Source organism: Sclerotinia sclerotiorum, genomic scaffold (assembly GCF_000146945.2).
Source record: "Sclerotinia sclerotiorum 1980 UF-70 scaffold_18 genomic scaffold, whole genome shotgun sequence".
Classification (NCBI taxonomy): domain Eukaryota; kingdom Fungi; phylum Ascomycota; class Leotiomycetes; order Helotiales; family Sclerotiniaceae; genus Sclerotinia; species Sclerotinia sclerotiorum.
The window spans coordinates 877,242-889,679 of record NW_001820818.1 but is presented as its reverse complement, the minus strand read 5'-3'; the positions used below and the strand labels follow the sequence as shown (position 1 = coordinate 889,679).

General features: G+C 44.2%; 4 protein-coding genes across 4 annotated transcripts; all 4 read right to left on the bottom strand.

Moving 5' to 3' along the window:
• Positions 1–1,258: 1,258 nt before the first annotated feature.
• On the bottom strand, positions 1,259–9,559 carry SS1G_11663 (hypothetical protein; the record flags this gene model as incomplete). Its single annotated transcript, XM_001587620.1, has 3 exons — positions 1,259–6,428; positions 6,519–9,171; positions 9,493–9,559. 3 exons carry the CDS (start codon positions 9,557–9,559, stop codon positions 1,259–1,261), a joined length of 7,890 nt encoding a protein of 2,629 aa, XP_001587670.1.
• Positions 9,560–10,014: 455 nt separating this feature from the next.
• On the bottom strand, positions 10,015–11,038 carry SS1G_11662 (hypothetical protein; the record flags this gene model as incomplete). Its single annotated transcript, XM_001587619.1, has 2 exons — positions 10,015–10,939; positions 10,995–11,038. The coding sequence occupies 2 exons, from the start codon at positions 11,036–11,038 to the stop codon at positions 10,015–10,017; spliced, it is 969 nt and encodes a 322-aa protein (XP_001587669.1).
• A 346-nt stretch (positions 11,039–11,384) lies between these two features.
• On the bottom strand, positions 11,385–11,555 carry SS1G_11661 (predicted protein; the record flags this gene model as incomplete). Its single annotated transcript, XM_001587618.1, has 1 exon — positions 11,385–11,555. The coding sequence occupies one exon, from the start codon at positions 11,553–11,555 to the stop codon at positions 11,385–11,387; it is 171 nt and encodes a 56-aa protein (XP_001587668.1).
• A 396-nt stretch (positions 11,556–11,951) lies between these two features.
• On the bottom strand, positions 11,952–12,379 carry SS1G_11660 (predicted protein; the record flags this gene model as incomplete). The annotated part of the gene is made up of 2 exons (XM_001587617.1): positions 11,952–12,054; positions 12,363–12,379. 2 exons carry the CDS (start codon positions 12,377–12,379, stop codon positions 11,952–11,954), a joined length of 120 nt encoding a protein of 39 aa, XP_001587667.1.
• Between the last annotated feature and the right edge of the window lie 59 nt (positions 12,380–12,438).

Genomic DNA, 12,438 nt, shown 5'->3' with positions numbered 1-12,438 from the left:
TTTCATCTCAGAATAACACGTGATCGATCAACAGCCGAACCATCCATTTCATCCACTAATTACATCCTAACTTGCAGGCTTAACCATACCCTAAGCATAGCGATACCTCAACCCTACAAGCCGGACCCCCAGGCTTCGATCGCAAACATCCATATCCTCAACTACAACAACCTTGGAAGTTTCCTATACAGCACATCAATATATCAAACATCCATAAATCTCCCGAATAACAAACCGCAATATGAAAGAGTGAACCCCCGCCCAGATTAATATCGACGGAATCACGTTCCCCTAAACACACAAACGGGGTACTCAAAGGATTTATCTCCTACATACCACATATCAAATATCAAAATACAAACAGCGATGTGAAAGAAAAAGGGGGGGGAAAGAATGGAAAGAAATGCGGCTGGTATCCGGCAAACTACATATTCCCATCACCAACACTAATAATACCAATATAAATACCAATACCAACGATCAAAACCCAATAATCCACTCCATACAGTACCTCACATAGCATACAGCATAAACCACCAAGAACCCACCACTGAACCCCCTAACCACCCAAACACAGAATCACAAAAACCAAACATGTCCACCACTCAAAAAATCCTCACAACCATAATCACAACCACAGTCACAATCATAACCCTAACCCTAACTCTCCCAATCCCCCAAATCCTCCAAATCCCCCTAACCCCCCTAACCCCGGCCCCCTCAACCGCCGCCCTAGCCCTCCTCCCCACAACCACCTTAATACGCGGCGCCACAGCCCCAATCCGATGCTATGAGCGAATCACCACGCTCGCGTCTGCGGGAGATTGCAAGCGCGATTCTAGGGAGTGTAGTGAGGGGAGTTTGGTTTTGACTATGGTTTAGTTTTAGTTTTAGTTTTAGGTTTAGGTTAGGTTAGGGTGGAGGGTGAATGAGGGTTCTGTCTTGGTGGCTTAATTTTGGCAGATCAGATATCAGCTTAATACCGAGAAATGGGAGTTTGGGATGGATGTTCGGAGCTAGTGACGATTGGGTCATTGGAATATGTTAGGAAATTATTACTTAATAGTACCTTAATTGCCTGAACTATCACTAAATTCATCTAGCACGAACTGCGTGCTTTCGAAATACCATACTCCATGATCTACTATACTTTGTTTGTAACCATTCCCCCCTAAAAACTCCATATTATACATACACTCCTATTCCCTATTTTCCATTTGCTTGCCTCAAAACGCCTTAAAGTCTCACCAATACTCAATCAGCTCCATTCCCGATCACTCTCAACCAAATATCTCCCCACAATCATCCACCACCAATCACCCACCTCCCAACCCTCCAGATCACTTGCCTCTCTAGCCGTTGCTCCCAAGCCTTCATAATCACACTTTCGCCAAACACCTTTCTCAACCCCCCAGTCTATCAATTGTTTAATTTCCCATGCGTCGAGACTAGGCGCGAATACTTTTTCTAATCCTTCAATGTCGATACTACTTCGTAATACGAAAGCACCCGTAACTCCTAAGAGGACTTTTCTCCACATACCCTCTATGATTTCCCCTTTTATACTTCTCCAAACTGGAATTGCACCTCGTGAGCCGAGAGATGGAGGGTCCGAGATTAATGCATCGAGGTTCGGAATTGCATGATTATAAACATAATTTGAAGTGGGCGTAATATCCATTTGGAAACGATATTTCGCTTTATCAATAAGTCTAGTTTCATATCCACCTTCCGTAAGACCGAATTTGTTTGCTCTGATGTTGCTTTTTTGAACGTAAATATATCCATTAGCTTGTAGGTTCGTAATAGCTAATACGGCACCCTCGTTTACGCCCCATGGGATATTAACAATGGTCTCACCATTTCGGAATTTTTGATCTAATTCGCATTTGAACTCATAAGCTTCCCGGTATTGTTTTTCGTAAATAATCTTTCCAGTACGGACGAAAACCGCGTTGAAAGCATCTGGAAGATTGTAGACTCGGCCGTTGGTGCGGAGACGCTTATTTTTGGTAATAATCTTGTTCTTCAACAAATCCTCTCTAGCTTTGATAATGACAGAACTGGGAAGACGATTGAGCAATTTATTGGCTGCTTTGCTATCCCATAAATGATCGGGTGTAACGGCCGCTGCCCTACACCAGGATTTTGCTAGTGCATAGTCATTTATCTCATAAGTTGGAGTTTCTTGTTGTAGAGGATTTGCAAATGGCACAGAGTTAACAAGATTCATTCTCTGATAAACGGCTGCAAGAGGATAGTAATATTGTTCCGACCAGTAATTACTTCGAGCTTCTGGGACTAATGCATATTTCTTCTTGAGCTCTGGAAATGAGTTCGGGAGATCAAACACCTTCTTTTCCGGGGTTGGAGTATTGATCTTGGTCATGGCCCAATCTATTAAAGTGTTGAAATCGTAGTCGACAATATGATCGTAATCAATTGATTGAATTTGACTCTTTCGGTAACCCATGATAAAAACTTCCTGAAAGTCTTTTGTCAACTTCTCAACCATTGGCTTTTTCTTTGCCCAAACAACTTGCCACCATTTCTTCAAAAAGTTTAAGGAATAATCCTTAAAGACGGAACCAAGTATGACCCAATCAATGTTCATTTCCAGCCCACCAAGCAATGCTCGAATGACAACAATACCCATGGTCAATCGTTCTTCTTCATCAGCAGCTAAACCCTGTTCCTTGAATCTCTGTCTCTTTCTCCGAATATTCATATCGTAGTTTACCATCTGAGTGCCGAGTAATTCTGCAGCGTATCTCACATCTCTATGAACACCAAGAAGATCATCTGGTGCAGATGTGAGACGTCGAGGCATTACCCATTTGTTTTTTAGACCTTTACGGACACCAATATGTGGCTCTTTGATTTGTTGTCTTTTGGGTTTGGGTCCAATGATAGTTTGTTGCTCTGGTGGTAAGTCATCATTATCCTCGAGGGCTGAGTATGGTATCGTTTCCAAGGTGAAAGCTGTACGATCAAGCCACTGCATCTTAAGCTTTTCAACATTAGTGCAAGCTACAAAAGGATGAGCAAGATCCCAGAGTCCAGCAGATTCATTCGAGAAAAGATGAGGGAGACCTGGTGTCGCTGGAGGAGACGGTATGCTAGCCAACCCAGGATTGGTTTGGCGACCAATTCCTTCTTCAAGCGGCTTCGCTTCATAGTGATTCAATATATCAAGCTCAGTTAAGCCATTGATGCTAGCTTCCATCAAATCCATAGGGTCTGGTGTTAATGATCTATAACCTCGCTTTGCATGTCCAGTATACCTTGAAATCTTTGGATTCTTTTGTGATCTGGTACGATATGTGTAATGCCTTTTTGGTAGTCCGGTAGCATCTGAGATCTCTATGTGACCATCAGGTCGAGCAGCTAAGTCTCCTTGAAGATTTTTGTTGAGGAAAAACTTTGATGGAATGGACGGACGCATGACTGGTATGTTAGGATGAATGACTGGTCGATGACTATCTACTCGCTGCTGAAGATAATGTTCGCCTTGAGGATTTCCAACAACCATCTTATTCGGTCTAGCAAAGATGGGATTCACACCATGTCCAAAAGGTCTAACAGACCAAGAACCAGAAGGGTCTTGCATAAACGTATTTGGCTCCGGAAGACGTTCTCTCAACTTGTAGCTTCGTTTTGGCTTCGAGAAAACATCCCATGCGCCATTCTCTGAATTTTGTAATGCTGTTGGTAACGGAGTCCATGTCTGTTCCTGCAGAGCATTTGCATGTTGCCTTCTTTCTCGCTCTTCAAGAGTCAAAGGATGACCTGGGCGTCTCACACGAGATTTCATTTGACTGCCATTAAGCTTTGAAGGTATTGGCTGATGCAATGAGGTAAACTGGAAGTCTTGCGTAGGGGTATATTCCGGAAACGGTGAAAACTCGCTCCCAGCATCGTCAGAATCCAAATCTAGGTCCATAGGGTCATCTTCAAGGTCATCTACTGCATCTAATGCGTGATTATTAGGTTTAAAATCATCATCTGAGGAATCACCTTTGCCTGCATCTTCATCAGGCCCTAGTATCTCATTAAGTTGTGCGGCTGACATCTCCGGGGCCAGTGGTGGAGGCTTTCCAATAGCATTCAGGATGTCCAAAATGACACCCGGAGGAGAAAATCCAGGTGGAATATAGAAATCAGGATGCTTGGCTTTTGTGTCATCTTTCAATTTGGCAATATCAGCTGACGAAGGGGCAGCTACTTTCGGATCGACTAAAATGCTCCTGCTTATAGTTCTGCTCCTAGCACCAGGAAAATCGAATGTAATCTTTGAAAGTACTTTGTCCTCAAGTAACTCATCGAGAGCTCTTGCAAATAGTTTGTGTTCGGGGAGTACCCTGGAAGTAGGATAATATCTAAGCCAACATGCAACGAAAGCGAACCAGAGACCACGTTCACCAGGTAACGCATTATTAGCTCGAAGGAGACAAAGAATAATATCCTTAACAACCTTTTCTTTTGACATAGGCGAGACTACTTCTGGGAGTGATTGATCTGGGATTTGGGGCAATGGTGGAATCTTTGCGAGCTCTTCCGTAAGTGATGGTGTCTGCCTCACTGTTTCAACGATTTCCAATAGTGCTGGTCTTTCGCCTCCCAACGATTTGTAGACTTTTCCACTTCTACCAATGACCGGCTCTCCTCTGTCTCCTCTTTGCTTTTTCGGAGATTTCTTCAACGTAGCAACTTTTGCAGCCCATTCAAAGATAGAATCATCAGAGTCGCCTCCTTCAGGTTCAGACTCGGATTCAGATTCATCTGTCGGTTCAGGCCGAACTTCCTTCTCTGGAGGGGCCACAGGTTTGCTCTTCGTTTTGGTCACTTTAGCCTTCTTCGGTGTCTCCTTTTTTGGTTTACCATGTGGTTTTGGCTTGAAGGTCTCTGGATCGAAATCTGGGTTGCAGGTCGTCTGTGATTTAGAAAGATGGTATTTAATACCTTCTTTATTCTTGAACCTGGCACCACACTTTTCACATTTCCACGGCTTAGTAGCGATTATTTCTGGATCTTCAGCTTGGAGTATTTGAGGATTGGCCATTTGCACGAAGATTCGAGCAGTAACCAAATTTGCTCTCATTTCATTTGCAGACTTATGAGCTTCCTTAGTACGAGCAATCAAAAATCGATGAACAATGATTGATTCATCATCTTTCTTCTCCTTCAAACGTAACTCCATTGGATTTGAACCTGGCATAGAGACTATTGGATTTTCGGCCATTTTCCAAACTTCCATTGTCCAAATAGGATCAGTCGTTCCTTCAACCATCGACCAGAACTTCAAAGTTGTCTTATCAGAAGACAAAATGAGGTTACCCATCACCGTATTATAAATTGAGGACATGCGAGCAAAGACTGATTCAAACGGAATGGCTTCAGCCTTTTTGAAACCTTCAACATCATCGGGGGTGGCTGGCGGTGACATTTGTTCAGTTGCTTCAGTAATGACAGTTGAAGATTCTGGCAAGGTGGGGCTCATCGCCGCTGAAATTTGTGGGCTTGGTAATTGTGCTATGTTAGGAGTGGACCTCTTTCGTTTCCTTGGCTCTAAAGTTGATTCTGAAGGGGGTTGTATTGATGGTGACCTGTGTAATTGAGCTGGAATTGACGCCGCAGGTTGATTAGAGCTGGGTTGAGATCCTGTAGCCTTGCCAGGCTGTGGTTGATGAGATACAAGATCAGGTTGACTTTGCTCCACAGCTTGTGTTGAAACAGGACCATCAGCAGAGGAAGGAAGGCCCGCGAGTGAGTTCTGGGATTGTGCCTGAGCCTCCCTTTCGTTTTCGAGTCCCGCCAGTTGTGCATGGCTGTCGGCAGGTGCTTCATGCGCTGCGCTTCGGGCTGGTGTCTGATCCTGTTCCTGAGTTTCGGGTCTAGATGGGTGCGCATGACTTTTTGTAGGTTCTGTATGTGGTGTTGGTAGCGCAGAATCCATGGATTTGAACTCTTGGTTAAGAGTCGATGGCATTTGCATTTGGCCGTAATCATTTTGTCTTTCTTCGAGACCCTGCAACTGTTGACTCGTTGTAGAAACCGCAGGCCTAGAATACGGCGAAGAGGTATATGGAACAGATTGACCAAATTGAGGCTGCGGCACAGGCGGATGGCTCGTTAAGCGGGGACTTCCATGTGAATTTGGGCGGCTGTGAACCGATTCTTGTGATATATGATCTTTTGAAGGTGGGTCAGAAGCATGTGACGCAGCAGGACTTGATTGCTGCATCGGCCCAATGGTCATCGGACTAGATGGGGTGGCATCTAACGGAAGGGTATTTGGAGCTAGGAAGCCAGATGGCCATTTGGTCTTTGGACGCATCTGCGATGGTCTAGGAGGTTCGGGCGGTAAGAAGCCAGCAGGCCAGGAATTTTGTGCTGGACTTTGCTGAACCGGGCTTCGATGAACCGGGCTGTGAAGATGAGCAGGATTCCTAGCTAACCAAGGGTTTAGAGCTAGGAATGATGGCGCAGGTTGCTGTTCTTCATATGGGGAAATGTACCTGTCTGCTCGAGAAGATACCGGAGCGTTTCCATGGTATGGAGGCTGGTTATGGTGATCAGCGATGTGATCCTGCCCAGATTGTCTACTGTACGGTGAATTGTAAGAATTAATATTCGATGCTAGAGGTAAAGAATTTCGGATGGTCGAGGATGTCTGATGTGGTTCTAAAGATTCGGTCCATCGTGGTTGTTGTGGGTGATGCATTGCAGCTGTATGGGCTTCTTTGTGAAGCGAGTCATTCTGATGTCTGATGTGTGACAGGGACTCAAATGGTGGAATCGAATGCGAGATACCAGATTGAGGTGACCGTGGACGCGTAGAATCTATGTACATTGTAGGAAAAGAAGAGCTTGGCCCTGCACTTTGCGAATTCGGAGTACTTGCAGAAGCTTTCGGATATGTCCATTCCGTAGTCCGCTGCCCATGTTGCATTGAGTTTGCTACAAAAGGATCGATTGTTGATCTAGGCGGCCCGGATGGTTCAGGTGTAAAGCCTTGATCAGGCTGTTGGGCAAATCCACTGTTAAATTTCTCAAACTCTAGTGCCAACTCCTCGTTTGACGGGAAGGATTCGGTATTAGAATTCAAAACTTCTGATGGCTTTGCAACGGAAAGGGCCTTGAACTTCTCAAACTCCGAAGCTATTTCTTCATCCGAGGGGAAAGGGTTTGGACTGGGACCGGCGGAATCCAATGACTCTGCAGGTCCGGAAATGGCGACTTCTGGTACTCCAACAGTTTCAATACTGGGAACCTCTGATGCCTTTTCAGGCTCAACAATGGGAGCTTCCGCCTCTGTAGGTTCAGCAACAGAAGCATCTAGTGATTCTTTAGTTCCGGCACTAGGTACCATCAATGACTGTTCGGGCTCGGTATCTGAAGGCTTTGGGCGCTTTGAACGTTCTACTTCGGATTTCTCATCCCTTTTCCTTTTCTTGGACTTCTCCTCTTCAGTAGCGGCGGCAGCAATCTTCGCTGCTTCTGCTTCGACGATAGCTTGCAAAGCCTTTCTCCTCTCGGCAAGCACTTCAATCCATGTTCCTTTCCGATTTTCCAGCAGATCCGGGTCACGAAGCTTTTGGCATTTTATCAAGACGACTAATGTCTTCTTTCGAGCAACTGATCTTCCTTCTTTTGCATCGATGGGATTGATGTAGACGCCATCAATTCCAGCTTTGCGTTTCTGATCGTCCTCTTCCCTTAACAGTTCTTCGTAGGATGTATAGATTGGTTCGCGATGCCTTCGAAGGGGTTTGGACTTCGATGATGTAGGAGAATCCGCAGATTTGCCAAATTTGACAGCCGCAGGCTCAGGTTCAGGTGATTCTGTCCGGGTGGGGGTAAAGAATTGTCGCGGTTTCGGTTGTCTTCGAGATGTACGAAGTCCCGACTCTGTTATGTGAAGCCCTGTGTCGGCTAAATCCTCGGAACTTATCTCTGCAGGTGGTTCATTGACAGGTCCTTTGTGTTTGATGGTTGGTCCTCTGGGACGGCCACGCTTTTTCTGCGGGGGTTTTGGGGTTTGAAATTGTTCCAGTTCTGCAAGGGATGAGAAGCTCATAGATGCCGGATCTTTCGGAGAACTTGCCTCCACTGACAGATTCCTAGGACTGGTTTGACGACCGGCGCCCTTTGGACGGCCACGTTTTCTTTGTCCTGGCACGGGTCCATGGCGGGTGGGTTTTGGCGTAAAATAGTCAATACCATCTTCATCATTCTCAGTTGAGATAGTCTGCTGGGCAACTTTACTGGCCGCGTTTTTGGGCAGTACGGAATTATGTTGGTATCCAACTGCGGGTGTAGATTGACCAGTTATCGACATCTGTACTTTTGCTAGATGTTTTGGAATTTCAGTGTCCATCTCATTGCGCTGTTGACCATTGGGGGTAACAGTTGTGTCTAGAGTGGAGCCCGACGGCTTTGGATGTTGAACTTGAGAATCCTTCGGAACAGTATGTGTTTGAATTTGCGGTGGAGGATCAGTCTCAGGTATATGGGTACTCTCGATAGGGGAATGCACAGTATTCTCGACGTCCTTGGCTGCATTGTTTGTTTGCGGTTGATTTGCAAGGTTGGGAGTATGGAACCAGTCAGCCTCAGCGCGTGCTGCATTCAAAAGACTTTGTAATCTCCTTTGTGAACCTTGGGTGGCCCGTGGATCATCTGCAATCTTATACGACTTCTTATTGCCAGACCTTTGCTCAGAGGATGAAACTGCTTTTGTAAATGAACCATTTCGGACTGGAATAAATTGCTCTTTTGGCTCCGGTGATCGTTGAACCAGAGTCGCTACGTCTGTAATAACTGACTTGGATGAATTTATCTGGGTATCAGATTGCGCAGTTTCATCGCTTTCATCCACTGGCACCTCTCCGGACTCCTGCTCGCTAGGTCTCTCCATGGCGGCCTCAACCATTTCAACATCAACTGATTCTGCTTGAATCACAACCTTCCTAACTCCATAACCCAAAGCTAGAGTATCACCCCACTCCAAACTCTTCATCACGCCAACCTCTTCCTCGGAGCCCTCTATCCTCACACCGTCTCGCCTCATAAAAGTTTGCCAAACCTCATCTTTGACCTGCTCATTTGCAGCAACCTCTTCCCTAAAATTTTGATCAAATTTCTCGGAAAGATCTTGTATAGCAATACCTGAAATTGACCTAATCAGCAAAACTCTCTCGCCTCAAGTCTCTTTTCCCTATGATGGAAGGGTGCAGATGATTTTATTGGTCGATCACACGTGATGGTTAGAACATCCATGCGATTTTCTCGAGCAACTCCCCAAAAAAGCCCCGCTCCCTCAAATGCGACTCCAGACCACTAAGCCATCATGACATTTTGCTGAAACAAACCTGCTCTTCATGGAGACAGTGTATATCGATGACCCCGGTCATCAAACATCCAATCGAAAGAATTCCCGAACTAACTTTTGACGAGGCTGAAAGTTTTTGAATATAAAATTTCACTCACCAGGCTCTCCAAAGCTCTTCACGAATTGATAGAGCCAATCCATTATTTCCTCTTTTCCTTTTGGCATTGTGAAATATTATCGATTATCATACTTTTATGTATTCGATTCAATCGATAGAAGCAGTAGGAATTTGCAAGAGTAAATGTTGCAGTCGTTATTGTACTGTTGAATGTTTTTTTTTGCGACATGCATGTGAATTGAAGGTCAATATTTTCTGCGATGAAGGCTAGAAGCTTAAATTTTTAAGCGGGTAATGCGGGGTTTTTTGGTAGCCTGAACGTTGATGCATGATTTATTTTAGATTTGATTGGATAAAGGGGAATCTAACAAGGCTGAGACTTCGGCGGTAAAAAACAACTCGTTGACAAGGCTGATAGAAAATCCCAGTGCTATTTTTAGCACAGTTGATTTGAATGCATTGATATCATTCAATGACTATAAAATATTGACAAGTAGACTCATGAAGGTTGCGTATTTTGTATTATCTATAAGGTCAAACTAAGATGTCCCATCTGGATATATTACTGTGACTTGGCTTTGTCCTTGTGATCCTTCATCATTTGTCTATATGATTCAACAATGTTCTTCCTCTCTTCACCCAATTCTTCTCTTCTCCTCAAACTTCCAGCTGCTTTGGGTACATCTGACACTTCCACCTTCGCTCCATGAAGTTCCTTGAACTTAGCTTTAGGAACCTTAGTGAACGTCGGCGGAGCTTGTACCACATCATTCAAACCCGCCTTCACCTCACCTCTATTCTTCGCAATTATTGCCCAAGGGTCATCATTCCCATCATCTATTTCTCCCACCACCTTCTTCTTTTTCTTCTTATTCTTCCCTGTTTTTCCAGTTGTATTAATTTCCGATTTCCATTGCATTTGTCCTTCTCCATCCATTTCCATGTCATCTTCTTCCCTCAACTCTGCTTCCTCCTGTCGTTTCTCCTGAATCTTTTTCTCTTCTTCCCTCCATTCATCATACATTCGATGCATCTTCTTCTCCGTCTTTGTACGTCCTTGCTTGAGACCTAATGGATCTTTACCACCTTTAGCACTCTTGTGAATTAATCCTCCGACTGGTAATGCTGCATCAACTCTTGCTGAAAACTCCCACATCTTCTCTCCTGGTCTAATCTTCGGAATTTCCATTTCTGGTTCCTTCTTTGGCGTTGGCACATCCTTTTTTTGCGAATCACCATCGTTATTCTTCGCTTTTTTGGCCTTTGGTTTTTTCAATCCATCGTCCAATCCTTTTGGTAATTTCTGTCCGGACTTAAAAGCCATAAGTCTTGCAAACGCTTTAGGTGTATCATCGTCTGCATTGGTATTTCTCTTCCTCTTATTATTTTTGCGTGTGGAATCTAGTTCACTGGTAAAGATTCCATTGGCATTGCTAGATTTGGAAACAGGCAAAGGTTTTGCGATCGTGGTGGGTGGTAAGTTAATACTGTTGAGACATTGTGTTAGGAATAGAATATGATGATTGGCATGAGGGATCATACGTAGATTTGTCCTCCCCACCTTTACGAGTATGTTTATGAGGCATATTTGGTGGTGGATGGGTAATGGTTTAATATTCTTGTCGTGGTCTGAAACTTCATATATTTTCACTTCGGCGCAAAGAGATAGAAGGGCATTAAGTTTTTCTGCTGTAGGTTTTAGGCGGTGAGATATTTTGAGCTTAGCACTGATTTCTCACAATTGGACTCCGTAGACCACCGATGGACGGACTAAAGATTCCGCACAACAAAGTCCATCAATCCCATCATCAAACACAAAATATGAATACAAATCAACGACAAATTAAAGATCAAGTACCTAGTACCTACGTTCATTGCTTTTATCCTATCATGTTATGTGATGACATTCTCCGGTATTGTGTCATACAATTATCATGGAAAATCACAGACAATGCGTCTTGTTTCTGACTTTTGTTCGATGGAAGATCTCGAGGCATTTCTTGACAGTGGCTTATTGCACGTGCTTGATGCATGCGGCGCAGTTTGTTCCTTAATTGTGCCTACAGGTCTAGATTCTTTCGATTGTAGGATGGGGATTGACATATGGGATGAAGACATTGAAAATGTGCTTAATTTATAGGAAAATGCCAGGATACATGACCGAAAACAGAATCAGATTCACCCTCCGTGGGGAACATGTGTTGAGATGCAGATGCAGACTACCAAAGGAAGGATGTGACTGATGACTATCCCAAATGTGTTTTCTCGAATCATTTGATTCAAGTCAATTGCAAGTCAGAATTGAAGCCAAAAGTGCCGCCAACATCGATATTACTTATATCTAAATACTCGCATTTCTGTTTCTACTGTCCATTTTTAAGCCAATAACCCATTAAACATTAGCCATTAGCCCATCTTAGATATTTGACTCCTATTCTCTTCTCTTCTCTTCTCTTCCTCCTCCTCTCCTCCTTCATCCTTTCTTCCCTTGCACCTGGATCATGAAACTTCAGCCATATACCCAGTAGCTCGTATAGCCACCAGAAACCTTTCCAATCGAACGACCAAGTCAATCCTCACCAAATCCTCAACGCCCCAAATCCTACCTGTGTTAGCAACCATAGTAACACAACTAAGCACTCCGGACCTAGAACTGTACCGCCTGTCAGCTCTAACTACGGTTCGAGAATGACAATTGCAAAGAACTAAACAACTTGTTCCTTTCATCGGCCCATCCTGTTTGATCCATCAGGCAAAATTCTCTGCAACAAACGCACGGAACTTGGGTCTGTGTCTCTGGTCCTTGGGCTGGGGCACTTTTGAACCAACACCAAACAGCGATACCCGTCGCATGTCTTTAATACCTCATAGTAGAAGACTGAAATCTCGTCCAAGCAACAAACTACTCACTCCTCAGACTCAAACATAACTGTTTCACTGTGGGTTCGAAAGAAAGGACTTTTTTACCAATAATCTTTACCATTTC